Source organism: Schistocerca piceifrons, chromosome 6 (assembly GCF_021461385.2).
Source record: "Schistocerca piceifrons isolate TAMUIC-IGC-003096 chromosome 6, iqSchPice1.1, whole genome shotgun sequence".
Classification (NCBI taxonomy): domain Eukaryota; kingdom Metazoa; phylum Arthropoda; class Insecta; order Orthoptera; family Acrididae; genus Schistocerca; species Schistocerca piceifrons.
Window position 1 is genome coordinate 373498304 of NC_060143.1, and position 16468 is coordinate 373514771.

Consider the following 16468-nt stretch of genomic DNA (forward strand, 5'->3'; position numbering starts at 1 on the left):
GTGCTGCCTAGGGCATTCAGATTTTTATATACATGTGTGTGTGTGCGTAAATGGTAGTTCTATGATGACTAAAGCAAAAGACACTTGGTGTTAGTTTATACACTACTTGGACAGTACACGAAAGTGCATAACCGAAGTGCTATAGTGATCTATGATGTACCATAGTTACTTTAACCTATGAAGTGAATGAGAGTATTTAATGATCCTCATTACTAGGCAATGACAATATTGTGCTGTTCTCCTAGAGGATTACCATTTTGGTGTTTAGAAGAGAAAATGAATACCCTGGCATATTTAGTAAGGGTTAACTCTTCACAATGTTAACAATCTGCTATGATGTCTGCAGTATTTAGTAATAAAGCTGCACGAGTTTTAACTAAACATATTCTTCCACTGCTCCTGTAATCAGCAAAAGAAAGACTTGGCATAAGAAAATAGTGCTATAAATTGCAAACCTTTTGTAAATATTCATCTGTTATATTACTATACTGTAGCTCTAAGAGAGTGACTTAGTTTCAGTATTGTTCAAAATCATGTAAATATTAACTTTAGTAAACCACACAAGTTTTGAATTAGTGCAGTTTTCTTAGCTCCTTGCAAGTTTAAGTACACATTTTGCTCAACTTTGGGTCTAAGTTTTCCTTTGATTTTACTTCGCTTTCCCAAGTTCCAGTTACTGATTTGATCTAATGCTCTATGCAAAGGTTGACTTTCGCCCTATAAATAGACAGTGTTGTCCTGATCAGTATAATATGTAATTCTTACACAGTGCTGGAATGCATAGTGACAGAACTGAGTCGTATATGAAAGATATTTCATAACTGTAAGCCCACTTTTGTCATAATATCTGGTTATGTTTCCTACAGAAATATGAAAACATTTATTCTATAAACTTGTAACCTATGTTTTATTAAGAACACTTGAGATCCATGGGAGGGACCAAAAAGCATGGACTGGAAGTAATAGACTAATGGATTATGACATTTTGAATTGTCTCTAAGAGATGAGGTTGCTGTATTAGTGAGTCTGTGACAAGGCTATCAGACAGTGATGAATGCATATCGAGAACAGTTATGGCACACTCAACATAGCACTGTGTTAATGCATTTTGATGTGGACTATAGAACTAAACTACTAGCAAACATTTTACAACCAAGTTTGCACTTACCGGGTATGGATTCAGCAAAAGGCCATCTGCTCCTGATACAGTTCAGAATGATGGTGAGGTTATCCCAGATTGGTGCATTCTAACTATTTGTGAGGCACAAGATCCATCTAATACGTTAAAATGTTCATGTATTTTTTTTAAATTGTGTTCTGACAAGAATTCCTTTCAGTGTAACTTGTATACGCCATACCCTCCATAGAAGTAATTCTGTAAAGCTGTTTAGTGTAACCTGATAATGCTACATGGTCTGGGGCACCCTTAGGATACATGGAGAACTGAGCAGAAACCCCTGTATGGTGTTCCATTTGATGGCCTTACTGTTGAGAATCTGGTCGTTAACATGGGTTCTATCACAGCCGATGACGTTGCCTGAACCACACCCTTGGGTCCATACACCTGGTCATCATCTATCACAATATCCAACTAGTGCTACAACAAAGCCTCTCATACACTGTACTGCACACTGTTTATGAGACAGAAGCAAAACGTTTCTTTTATACCAGCATTACAATAAGTTGTCTACAGGGATAGTTAAAGTGATAAACATCTGTACACACACACACACACACACACACACACACACACACACACACTCTCTCTCTCTCTCTCTCTCTCTCTCTCTCTCTCTCTCTCTCTGTAATTATTAAGCTGTCAGTGGATGTAATTAAGCACAATATTAAGTCATGACACCGTATGTTTTACTGACAGAAAGCTAAACAATATGTGATGATTACCTGTTAAACAAGTATCATGGTGTGAATATTGAATCATCTGGATTACTTGTCTAATACTACTTGCAAAACATCACAAATACTGTTAGCACTCTTAATTTCACTTCCAATTAAATGTAACTACTGCTATCTACCACAACTGTGTCAAGACAACCCCCCTGAATAGTGCAGTTGAATAGTGCAGTTTGAATGTCTCCCTCAAAGTCTATTACAGACTTTGTTTTAAGGCATTGAACAGGGCATTGTGATAAATTAATATACCTGGTAATTTCATTGAGCTAATCATTCTGAGATTCTACTTAACTCACTTATATTGTACTGAATATATCTGTGACTGTGTGTGCTGACATGAAGAAGTTTCATATCAGTGCACACTCCACTGCAAAGTGAATATTTCATGCAGGAACCCCTCCCCAAGGCTGACGCTAAGTCATGTCTCCACAATGTTCTTTCTTTCAGGAGTGCTAGTCTTGCATGTTTCACAGGAGAGCTTCTGTGAAATTTGAAAGGTAAGGTATAAGATATTGGAGGAAGTAAATCTGTGAGGATGGGTGTGAGTCGTGCTTTGGTAGCTGAGTCAGTAGAGCAGTTGCCCACAAAAGGCAATGGTCCCAAGTTCAAGTCTGAACCTGGCAAACAGTTTTAATCTGCCAGAAAGTTTCAGATCCCATGCAGAGTGAAAATTTCATTCTGGAATGTCAGGTAATTACAGAAAAACATTTGTACAAATGCTGTGAACCAAAACTGAAGTAACTTTATCAGCTTGTCTGTGCAGTCGAGGATACTGCCTTGGTGTAAATTTTATAAAAGTCATATAAATTCCTGAATTGGACAAACAGGTCACTAAGCTGGGTGTTATACAGTACGTCTATCAGCTCAACTTAGAAGTAACTGGATACATTAACAGCCAAAAGCACAAATAGTCTGGCAGATAAATCAAACTCCATCTCCAGTCATGTAATGTCTTCGATTCTTTTTCAGTAATCAAGATTGTGTATTTCAGTTACTGAAACATAGTCACTCATGTTTGATCTACAAATGACTGCCTTGACTTTTGCAAAATGTTCCACATCATGAACTTCCAGTTGATTTTTCCATAGGATTCTTTTTATTTCATAGCATCATTCTTGTCTGCTATATCCGTAACAAAATGATTCTGTGCTTGCATTAAACACTTAATGGATTCAAATAATTGGTGATGTTGTCCATAATATATTTTGTCACCACTCTGCTTACTCTTAGCTCAGTTTTTCTATTCTGCAATGGCTGCCTACAGTTCAGCCAGCCTTCGCTGTTAGTGGTCAGAAAACAATCCTCACTGTGGCTGGCAGTGTTTTCCCGGCTCACAATAGTGCAATGGCATATTAAGCACTTTTAATGGCCTTTAAACAATACAAGAAATAAGGCATTTCTCATTTGGCTCAGGTTGCAGACACGGTACATGCCATAGTGTTCCTAATGCAGAATGAAAATCTAATTTAACGCAAGTATTGTTGTCAGCAAATTGCTTGGTGTCAGAAAAGGCGACTGCTTTGCTCTAGCGATGTCCAGCTGCAGCCTTCATTTTCCTCTTCCCCTCACCCCTCAGCCACACTTGTTGCAGCGCTCTGAGCAGTAGGCAAGACTAAGGCCACACCACTCGCACCCACAGAGCCTTATTTGGCCAGGCCTTTTCTGGATGGTCATTTTCTATGTTAATGTGCCTATGTCTCATTTTACAGCCCCTTAAATTTGCAATGACATGACTGAAGAAACATCCATTTTTAGTTCTGCTTGATATTCATTAGAACGTTTAATATAAGAGTCTAATCATCTGTTGAAATATGGCCCCATGTTTTTTGCTTAGTCACTTACTTTAAGGAACTAGAACTTCTTTATTATATCAATTTATAGAAATGGGTATTATAATTTATTTCAGTCTCCCACAACACACATATTGAGTCACTGGTTGAACACAAAGTTCTTTAAGTAATAGAGATATTCCAGCACTACACTGGGCACTGTATTTCAATTAGAAGAATTATTGGTTTTGAGTAGTGCAGTATTTTTTATGGTTACACCACTGTACGTGATTTTCATTAGTAAGGCTTGTAGAGTGAGCCTGTACAATTGTAAATAATTACTGTTTTTATTGATTTCTACTTTAATACTACCTCAGATAATTTTATTTTTATTTTTCAAATTTTCTGTTTCTTTCAATGTGAAACAACCTTCATTTTTATTTAACTTTCTGCTCTTATGTTTTATTACATGCATGCACAACATCATGGTTCAATGCATTTTGTGAATTACTTGTTTTACAAGTCAGTTCACAAGAGGATATTGAAGTATATTCTTTGTCACCACAGAAAAATTCTTTGCAGACTTCAAAAAGATTTATTGGGCATCTACAAGGTCCAGTTCACTATTACCTAGAGCTGAATCAAAGGATTTGTAAAAATATTAGCACATGTAAATTGTGGAATGAGACTATTAAGGCTGCAGTTAACTGATGGAAACAGACTAGCTGGGATCCTGAAGAACTAAAATAGAGGATTACCACTTTAAAACTAATTTGTTTTACCAACAGTTGAGCTTATGAATTTATTTATTGCTTAAAATACACAGTCCTCTTTTTGCACTGCTTGTCAAATGTCAGCATTATTTTTTCTGCCTTTTTCTTATCTATCACCATAAATAGCAACACAGTCCTTTAACATCTAATAACAAGCCTTATGCAATGCAATATATGTTGTGCCATTTGTTTCAGTAAGATTTGCATTTTCTCTAGTTTCTTTCATAGATGTACTCATATGTGTATGCTGGTGCACTGAGACTGGATGGATGGATGGATGGATGGATGGACAGATGGGTGGAAACACAGAGAGATGAAGGAAGAGGCTAGTGAAGACCAAAAACATACTACATGATATAACTTACACAAAATCAATCTCATATTCTCCTGTGTAAAGTGAAACAAATTTAAATTCCAAAATCATTTGCTACTTTTCAAGTGGCTACAATTGTGTGGATTTCAGCTGCTAATCTGCAAAGACAATCAGGGCATAACAATATCAATATCAATGACATTTATTTCTTCAATATCCATACAACGATATAAATATATCATGCTTTACAAAATCTGTATATGTAAAATATAATCTGCTGAAGGTGGAAGACATTTTCATAGAGATTCATACAAAGTTCAGCATTATATCACAGTTTTCTGGTAAGCAATACTGCACATTATCCACATTATATACTAACAGAGATATAAAAAATACTCTGCTTTGGCTACCAGCACCCTTACAACAAATGCACTGTATATATCAGTTCAATATATAGAGGACGGAATGAATACAACATACTTTGGTGTTTGTCTGATAACTAATAAGCTTGCTACGTACACAAGAAGCTAACAGACTAAAATACTGCTACGATAAAGCTGTAAAAAGCATTTCATAATACTTACATTAGTGAGTTTGTAACTTTCTGCATAACATTCTTTGGATACTATCAGTCTACTTTTTTCCATGTATCTTGTTGGAGAGTAACAGTAAGAGAGAAGGTTCAAATTTGAAATTATAACAATCATACTCATTGTTTATCCTACAAAACAGTACGAATCAAAAGAACTAAGGTGACAAAAATTTTCACGAATGGTTCTCTTTTTTTATCGTTCATTCAAAATTTTCATTTACCTTATTTATAATTCAGTTTGAAGTATGAAGACTGATCAAAATTTTTCAAAACAAAAGAAATGTTTTGGCATTTTCCTGCTGCTACTGAAGAAAAATAAATTTCAATGCGACCAGCAGGACTGTCATTTCAATCTTTGTACAGAATATTTCAACACTTACACTGGCAAAGATGACTTGACAAAATGCTGTGTGCAAAACTGGAACCAATTACCTCATTTTACTTTCACTTACAAAAACAATTATTAAAAATCACTTTATAGTACTCTGAACAAAAATTTGTCACTGATGACCAAAAATAGGAAGCTTTGAATGCTCGATATGTCAAATAAATACTGTGCCTACCAACTTTTCATGACCTGGACACACATTTATAATTTCAAAGTCCCACAATAGATTACAAAGTGTCTGAAATATAATGTAGAAGCATAGCACACAATAAAAATCTATCAAATAAAAGGCTTCTGTTTGAAGGTACATTGTGAGATATTTTCACAGTGATTGTGATGATCTGTTATCACTATTGGTAACTGAAACAACGATGAAACATATTACTGACACTTCCCATTAACAATTCACAAATCAGCAAAAAATCTTTGGTAATAGTTCTTGGACACACACACACACACACACACACACACACACACACACTCTCTCTCTCTCTCTCTCTCTCTCTCTCTCTCTCTCTCTCTCTATAATTTTCACAAATATTGAACTAATAACCCAATTAAAAGTAGGTACATTTTCTTAACAATGTAAATACGTTCCAGTACTAGCTATATTAAAAATCTTGTAAAAAACCTGAGATAGTCTGCACAGAGTACTGTGCTACTCTGATGTGGAGACATCCCTTATCCCATCATACTACCAAAATATAGCTATGTAATGTACAAACTGTCACACTACACAGCAGTGCACCATCACTAAACATCATTCCCCAGTGAGAAATGTTTAGAAGCAAAAAATACAGACCCATTTTTAACAGTCGTAAAAGACAACTACAGACTGTAAACAAACATAACTAAAAACCAAACAAGAAAAAGGCTATTTTCTAGAGGACATCCACTACCAAATGTGAAAACTATAATGAGATTTTCTTTATTTAACCATGGATTACTACCATCATCAAAATGCATTGGACACTGGTCACGTTCTCTTTCATACTCTACCATATCAATGGCGACAGCAGCTCCTTCTGTGTAATTCCAGCTGGTAACATCTTGCTTGAGATCACAGAATGGGCCAAGAGCCTGAGACATCAGTACCCTGTTAAGATCAGCTCTTTGATATACCCAGCAACGATATTTGCTAAATGCATCAAGTTCATCATATGTTATTAAATAAGACTTCAGATTCTCCTTCCAAAATCCAATACATTGCAGTCGGTAATCAGGATCACTATATATGTCAACAGGTCGACCACGGTGGTCTACACTAAGGCAATATGTTTCATCAATTGCAATTTCTTTCTGGTCTGGGTCACAAACCGAAAAATCTGATATATTCTGCTTGCAGTAGATATTTGGCCTTGGTGATAATGTCACACCTCCAAGAATGCGGGTTTCAAATGGTATATCTCCTCGCTGTGTGAAGTTAAATTTACCTGCAACAGGACACTGAACAGGGGCAGGATTCTTTGCCAAATATAAATCGTACTTCCATGCTTCTTGATTTTTGAATTGCACCCATGAACATACAGTACGAAAATCATCTGTGATAAAAGCTATACCGCGCCTATATCTTATTATATTATGATGTCGGGGCACAAAGTCGAAACATACATAATCTTTCTGACAACCATCAACAGTGAGTCTAGCCATCATGTAACGAGTTCCTCTGTGTTGGTGGCAAACGTATATGGTTCGCCGGAAACGTCCCTCATCTGGATACCATGTTTCCATAATGTGTGTTTCATTTATGAAAATATCAGCATCTATGTTTGCTGTGTTTATCCATTCACCTGAGAAATTTTGTGGAAGTGTACAACCAGGAACCACAGCTTCAGATTTCACCGGTGTGAGATGTAATCTCTCCGGACTCTGCTCCACTGTTTTGAGTGTGTTGCATTCCGCTGTAATTGAAACACCAATATACAGGTCATCATCCCTATTTTTCAAAAAACATCGATATTTTTCGTCTTTCCTCGACTCTTTTGTATTGGCAACGGCAAAAAAGTGATTTTTACCCACAAACCAGTCTCCGAGGCAACTATATTCTACAACACCATCAAACGTTTCACTCATTCCGGCACATTTCTTGTATGTTATGTTAAATTTCTGATTTGTGATCAGAAACTGTGTACCAGCAGTCTGACAGGAACGGACCATAGCGTCTGGGTGGTTACATTCTCCTGTAAAGCGAAATCGATTCTGATAACCAAACTGCCAAACGCCTTCTAAACTTGAACGGCAATTAACTGGTACATAATTTTCATCGAAAAGTGTTATCAGTTGTTGGTCGGGCTTCAAACCTTTGCAGACATTCTCCACAGTTGCCTCTCTTTCGGGAGGTACAGAAACACACGCAGTTTCCATCTTTTCCAAAACGTTAACTGTCCTGACCAATAATTTCACGCATGTATAGCAGCTTGAGCCCTCCTGCTTAAAAATAAATGTATAATTAACATGATATTCTTCTTTCATGTCAATACAGTACCCTTTCCTTGACATGGAATCCGCATTTATCTCAGTCGTCGTAATTCTTCCATTTTCCCAGGAAAACCACGAACCGCGGATAACAAGAGGAATGTTGCAGTTTTGTTCAGAGTAGGTCGGAGTAATTATAATAAATGTTAACACGACAATTAACCTTGCCATTTCTCTCTCTCTCTCTCTCTATTTCCCAGCAACACCCGTCCGAAGAGTCACGCCCACCTTCGCCACTACCGAAAAAAACCAACGCACTAGAGGAATACGTCGTCTGCTGCACAGTCAAGGAGATTAGATGCATACTCTACCATGTAAATCTATGGAATGGGTATCGATACGCGCAAGGAAGGACCTTTTTGTCTCTACATGCATTAACTGCTAGATCACGAAAGGTTTACCTATAACAATCCGCTGTATTTTAGATTTCCACTGCACTTTATCGTTTTGCCAAATCCCTCATTTACATTGCGAAAGTTACAAACTGAAAAACATCGAATGTGTAACTACAACACACGGCAAACAAGCGTGTCATACTTGTCAATTATGGATTTCAATTTTTCTTCTTTTAATAGGCCAGCTCACAATAATATATTACATTTTATCGTATATATTGCACGCATTTTATGTGTAAATATCGACAAAATTACAGGTGAAAATATTTTGTAAAAATCTCAAAAGTGTAATAATTGAACAGCAAAACTAATTTTGATGTATATACTGCGCAGCAGTTTTTCTAAGTTTATGGAGAGACTATGCTAACGGAGAAGGTGCAAATTAAATTGTACTCATGGAGTTATATGACTGTACTGCTCTTTCTTTTGTCTTTGTCCGTCCAGAGTTTGGAAATGTTGAAAATAATAAACATTAAACAGTTTATGTGAGAAACGAAAGCGTGTTTTCTACCAAATTTGAAGACACCGCCGCGATCAACTGAGTGAATTACGACGCGCTTTTGGACGTCTGATCTAAAACTTTTCCCACGAACTTTACTAAGCGCCGTTTAGCGTAGATTTTGGAGATACAGTTTAACGACGATTAGTAGAACCGGAACGACACAAGGAGAAATCTTTTAACATTGTAGCGAAAGGAGAAATATCCGACTAAAGTGGAACTATTTAAGAGTGTGCCGACTTGGATAGCGCAACAAGTTCACCTAAGCATTAGGTTTGGCACTCTTAAGTTTCTTTAGGGCTCTTTTGGAACGTTGCGACGAATGCAACAAAGTGGTAAATCTATAAATGGTAGCGCGCTAGGCAAAAATCAAATAAAAATGTAACCTCGGCACCGATTAAAGTTATTTATCAAATCCTTACATAAGCTAATTTCGCAAACAGTTCCAGAGGATGGAATAAATCTGAAATGTTTGTGGGAATTTTCTTACTCTTTTGTAATTAAATGCTGGCGAACTTGAAAGAAATTTGTGATTAAATGAAGTCAGAAATAGAACTGTGAGCAGTCTGCTATTATGGGACGAAAAATGAAATAACTGTCGAAAGTTGTTTTTATCAATCCAACATTGACAAACGAGCACTGAAAATTAATGACGATGTAGAACATAATGATTCCAATGAATAGGATGCAATACAAACGTTTAGTGAAGAAAGATGGAGTTTTCTGGAGAAGACAAAATATTCAGAAACAGATGACAAAAGTGAAACAATTTTCATCCCATTCATGGAATCAATGCTGAGGATGCTGTAAATCAGTAAAACTGGTAGTAAGTTCTACACAGCCCTGGTGCTCAAAAATGGTTCAAATGGCTCTGAGCACTATGGGTCTTAACATCTGATGCCATCAGTCCCCTAGAATTTAGAACTACTTAAACCTAACTAACCTAAGGACATCACACACATCCATGCCCGAAGCAGGATTCAAACGTGCGGTCGCGCGGTTCCAGACTTTAGTACCTAGAACCGCTCGGCCACTCCGGCCGGCCCTGGTGCTCAGCTAGGTCTCCACCAACACGATGTGAACTAAAGAGCAAAGCACATGAAGTTATCACACATTGAGAAAAACAACTCTTATAAACATATCAATGTTGGTTTAGTAAAGGCTTTTTTCCCCATTGCGTAACAGCCAAAAATGAAGCAACACACAGCATATGTCTACAATAGTCCTATGATAGAAAACACAAAAGAATAGAAATTAGCCTGCTTGTTCCCATTTAAAGTCGCTCCCATCAGCCACAGCGCCAACTGTCCACACACACACACACACACACACACACACACACACACACACACACACACACACACAGCCTCAGCATGACTAAAAAAACCACCTGGATTGTAATGATTATACTGATATTTGTGCAGATGGGGCCAAGTACACAGGGGTATAATCCACTGACCACGTAGTGCAAATGTGTTAGCCAGCTGCCAATTCATGGCTGATATGTCTGTCGTACTTACTGTGTTGTTTGCATGTTTCATTGACATGATGTTGTACTTCCACTGTATCCGAAGTAACTGTATATGCTAGCAGACTCAGGTCTGCCTGCACAGATCTGAATGTGGGAAATGAATTCACTTTCACTATCAGACAACTCTCATATGTTAAAAGCTACTGCAATCCAATGTTCTTCATTCTTTGTTGATTCCTGTTGCTATATAAGCCAGCAGCAATCTCTCCTCAACTAACTTCTATTGTGTTATTGGTTGACATGTAATTGGAATAGTAAATCATCTTATTTCCCATAGTCGTATACAACTCTAAAATGAATGTGTCATCTTTTTATATTTTCTGTTTCTTCTTTTTTGTGATATTAAGTAGTTAAGCTTATGTTTAATTTACATTTTAATCTTGTTTCGACATCTGTATGATTCTATTTATGCGAAGATTGTTGTTCTTCACTAAGGAGAGGACCATGCCTACTCGTCATAAATTTCCTCCAAATTGATGGTTTATGCAGGGCTTGACCGGAAATAAAAGTGACAAGTGGAAGCTCCAATTGGCAAGTGGATAATTAGCATTTTTGGCATGGGTTTCAGGAGGCACAATGCATTTAGTTTACCTTCCAGGCAGGGAGAAATGCAGAACTGTGTTTTGACAGTCATGGGATTGAGTCCCTATGTGGAAATTATTTTCAATTTTTACACTGCTAATGAATCAAAATTATGCTCAATGTGTTGTATTTGTTAACATTTTCATAAAAGGCAGGAAAAGGGCAGACAAAGGAAATTTGGGATTGCAAATATTTTCAATGTGCTCCACAAGTCAAATTCTTTATCGTCATAATGAATTTGACCAGAAGAGCGAAAAAGAAATCACATCCGGAGGAGAACGCCTCAAATTCTGTTCCACTGTACATCAACTACCTTCACCAATATTTTGGAAATGAAGCATTATGTATACTTATGCTGCCAAACTGTGTGATGAAAATTTACATTTTATGAATGTGTACCATTTGTTTTTCTGTAGAATCTTTAAAACAACTGTACAATTGTAGAGATGTGAAGAAAATTATTGCTTTCCCAGCTTTTACATTGAATATCCATGAAACACATGTAACTCATCAACTGTAAAATAACAAGTTTCTTGTCTAACACTATTATGAGAAGGAAAGTTGTTACCATACAGCGGAGATGCCGAGTTGCAGCGAGCACAACAAAAAGATTTTCACACTTAACGCTTTTGGCCAATGGCCTTTGTCAACAACACACACACTGCAGTCTCAAGCAACTGACAGTGTGGTTTCAGTTGCCTGAGACTGCAGTCGTGTGTGTGTGTGTGTGTGTGTGTGTGTGTGTGTGTGTGTGTGTGTTTTTGTTTTGTTGACAAAGGCCATTGGCCAAAAGCTTTAAGTGTGAAAATCTTTTTGTTGTGCCTATCTGCAACTCAGCATCTCCGCTATATGGTGAGTAGCAACTTTCTTCTCATAATTTTGTTACATTCCATCCTGGATTTGCCATTGTTTAAGTTTCTTATTTCATCTACAAAGTTCTTGTGTACACCTAATAATCCCTTCCCAGAAAATTATTTGCAATGCCATATTTTCAGTTGCCTTTCCTTTTCCTGCTCTTCATAAAAAGCTAATAAATACAACGTACTGTGCATTATTTTGGTTTATTTGTGGTGAAAGTAATGTAAATATTCAAAATAAAGGAATGTCTCCACACAGCCTTGACCCCATGACCCATTAATTACCATTCTGCACCAACTGCTACCTGGAAACTAGGCTAAAATAAATAGCACATGCCTCATCTGACTTTCACCAAGAATGCTGTTTTTTATAAACTCTTGACAATCTGAATCTCCCACTTCTGTCACTCATTTCTGGACAAGACCTGCATATACCACAAATATGGATGAAATCCTTGACTCATATGTGCAGTACACTAATAAGAGGTTGCCTTAACTGCCAGATTTCCTAAACTTGTTGCAACATCTGAATTATTCATAAATTAGGATTTAAACTACCATGATAACGTTGTATTTATCATGGTTGCACTATCCAAACTAATACGAAAAACATCACTGACTTGTTTAAGTGAGCATATGTTGTTTACTTCAAAATTAACATTGGGAACCAAGACAAGTCTTGGGCTTTCCTTAATGTTTGTAGAAGTTGTGTGGACTGCAGAAGACGTAATGTAAAAGGATTTAGATTATCGTTTGGTGGTATAGAGAGAGCCAAGTAGCCATCAGACAGCTTTGTGCTGTCAATATGAAAGGCTCCAATCTAGACAAAAATCTAATTGGGAGTATCCAAATCAGGAGCTAGCAAGCCTATACATACCACTCCCAGAAAATCCACCATCACATGTAGAACAATGGGCTATATTGGAGGAAATGGTTAAACATCACAGCAATTTTCCCTCTAAGAACTAAGTGATCCGATACGAAACAAATTTAAACAAATCATCTGAACTGTCGGCATCTAGGTGAAAAGAAAAGAACTATGACACCAGATGTTAAAATCACAAGAAAAGGAACTTCTTTCATACTTCAGTGTACATGCTGAAGTTCAGCACTGCAAGAATATCCCTTAACTAATCAAAATACCAGACTGTCAACAAGGTGTGTGTAAGTTTTTTTTGTAGATGTTACGTATATATGCAGACTACAGAGACAAATGAAAATTTGTACCAAGGCTGAGATTCGAACCCAGTTCTCCTGTTCACTAAGCAGCTGGGCTAACCACTAGGCCATTATGGCACAGTGGCTTTGCACGAATGCACAGACTACCTTAGGATGCCTCCTTCCTCAGTCAGTACATCATATATGTTTAAGACTTTAAATGATCTCTAGAACCATATAGTTTCATTTGAGTTTTACAGACAGGTCCTCAAGAAGCTTGAAATATTTTCTATTACACAATGGGAACTACTATGAATCTATTTCAACAGCTCATTCAACAAAACTATGAGGTATGTGAAAATCTCAGGATTGTCCTGCACAAACTTATCAGCACAAATGGCTTATATGACTAAACATGTTACTGACAAAATGGTTAACTTCTTGTTTGGCAACAAGGTGCATATTTGAAGTACTTACATTTCATATGTAAGTGCAATATAAAATAACAGTACCATAGGTGAAAGATAACATAGCTACAACGGAAAACATGAAAGTTGGCAGATCCAACATCAAATGCACCATTGGTTAACATGGAAAAAATAGTAGTATCATTGCATATAAAATCAGGCCTAAGTATGCACTTTTTCATGGTCTTACATAGAAATGGAAACTGATTCAATTACATCCACAGACTGTTTCCTGGATACTGTTCAAACAACAAGGCAGGGACCTTAAATGATCCTCAAATTCACAAGCACGTCAATGATACCAATTTCACTTAAGAATGTGCTTAGTTGCCTGTTTTAAAGCACTTCTTGGGAAATCATAAAGCACACAGTTAGGAAGAACTGACCTACAGGGTATTAAACTTTCAGAATATGGGAACTAGGATGAGTGTATACTTTCTTCACAGCCACTCACAAAGATTTCATGAAAACCTTTGATTTTCCATCAGGGTGTAAAAATGATGGAGAGAAGGCATAAAGATAGATGGTACATACACATGATGGCAGCCATCTGACAGACCCTGAAAGGCGACTCCTAGTAATCAGCAGATAAGAATAGGATTTCCCATGCAAAAATTGTGAACTTCGTGTTCTAGACAGACTTGATGGTTCATACAAGATATTCAGTTTGTAATGATTTGGCAATGCTTTTATATTTTTAGTAATGAGTTTTTTTCATTTATTTATGGGTTATCTATAATTACACATTTTCTTACAAATCAGAGCCAATCAAGTAAAACCACAGACACTTGGCATCAACATCATGAAGGTGTCCTGAAGCAACTTTAAAGCAACCTCCCACTCTTGTTCAAATTTAATCTGAGCACTTAACAGGTATGAGCTCATTGGTAATAACCTAGAAATGCTGCTCTCCGTATACAAAATTGACACATGAATGAACAGTAACGTGATCTGTCTTCTACTTGTGAGATATCGTAAAGTAGGATAAGTTTCCATAGAGTGACGAGAAATATAAGGCACTCTTGAACCATGTTTAAGTAATGCAAAATTTTGACCAATATAACCAAACCCGCTAACACATCCAGGAAGTATATTGTATGCTCTTGAATACCAAACTTGATTGCAATGGAGATTTAGACTCCACGTATGGTCTGTGCTCTATTTGTAAGAAGCATTTTAATCACAATTGTCACTCAGCATATTCGGGATCAGCAGATGTCTACAAGTTCTCAAGCAGCTCAAACCTACCTTTTACTTGCTGTAATATGCATTCAAACAAATAAATATATTATTAGCCAACAGCAATTTATCTGAATAAAGATTCAACTGAAGGCAGAACATAATTTACCGAAATGTGCTCATCTCAACTATGTATTCAGGCAAAGAATGAGTGAGCCCGTGGGAAATGACCATTGAAAGGTGATAAATTGCACATGGCTTCAGGATGAAAATTAATTGACGAGACATTGAAATAACTTTATTATTCACTAAATAACAAGTTTACACGTGTCCTCCAAGGGATCAGATGAAGTACAATGCCACAAATTACAAAAAACAACAGAACAAAAGGAATCCCAATAATCTCAAATACTCACAGTTATATTGACCTGTTAACATGGAACAATTTCTCAATTGGAGAAATAGATTTACACTGTCATGAAGAAGGGCTAAAAATGATATAAATAGAATATTATATCAAAGTGCACCAGCGGGCAACATTCTCCCCACAATTTATGTTCTAGTGTAAAAATGGCCATCACAGTGAAATAAGACAAAGGTGTACCACCTGAAATGTAACCATGAAAATTGCAGGCAGTAGCCTTGCAATAAAACATACTAATCTAGCTCCAGTGATCAGCAGAAGAATACTACTTGAATAGCATTCCTTGTCTCTTTCCACATGGATGACGTAACTAAAACTTAATTGTCCTGCTACTGGAGTGACCAGTCATTTATGGACACCAAAGCATACGTTCACACACACACACACACACACACACACACACACACACACACACACAGGCAGGCAGGCAGATTTAGTTATTTCCATTGAATGGGTTTATTTAGTATTGAAAAAAAGCTTTTCAGCTTATTAGGAGAATTTAATCAGATCACAGATACAAAGTGCAAAAAAAAATTTATATCTTTCGCTAAATTCAGTACTCAATGAACAGAAAATTAATAATCTATGTACCCCAACAGTCGCTGCAGTAAAATAAAACAATACTTTTTTCAACTTTTCACTCTAGTACATTTTTGCACTGCATGCACTTCACAGTAACACTTTCTTCTGTGTATATTACAGACAGGTTTCTTGCACATTACAGAACAGAATCTTTGTTTTCCGATCTTCGTTTCTCTTGCAATCTTGACATCATTGTGGCACTGGTAACTTGGAACACTGGGTCTGGATCACTGCTGCAGGAATTGCAATACCACAAGCTTTCAATGCATCTTGTACCTCTTTATGAAGACCATTTATATTTTTGGCTCTTTCTTCCATGTTGCTTTGCAGAGTACAAATGCCAGTTCAGTCGTGAAGAGTTTACGTCGGCTTCGGTTATTCTTCTGCCATTCAGGAAATCTTTGAGTGTACAGAATATATGCATTCAGTGCTGCAATATCTATCATTTCCGTGAAGATTCTTAGTGGCCACCGCCTCATTCCTCTAACACAACTGTATTCTCTTGTCATTTTGTCCCCATTTTCTACAGCACCTTTGGTTTTGTTGTAGTGCAGTATGATTTCGGGTTTGTAT

At 36.9% G+C, this 16468-nt stretch overlaps 1 protein-coding gene across 1 annotated transcript; it reads right to left on the reverse strand.

The window, feature by feature from the left end:
• Positions 1 to 4952: 4952 nt before the first annotated feature.
• Positions 4953 to 8441, reverse strand: LOC124802645. The gene has a single exon (XM_047263548.1). The coding sequence runs from the start codon at positions 8390 to 8392 to the stop codon at positions 6575 to 6577; it is 1818 nt and encodes a 605-aa protein (XP_047119504.1). The 5' UTR covers positions 8393 to 8441; the 3' UTR covers positions 4953 to 6574.
• Between the last annotated feature and the right edge of the window lie 8027 nt (positions 8442 to 16468).

Coding starts and splice junctions, on each gene's coding strand:
- LOC124802645 (XM_047263548.1), bottom strand. CDS start 8,392: ATGGCAAGGTTAATTGTCGTGTTAACATTTATTATAATTACTCCGACC.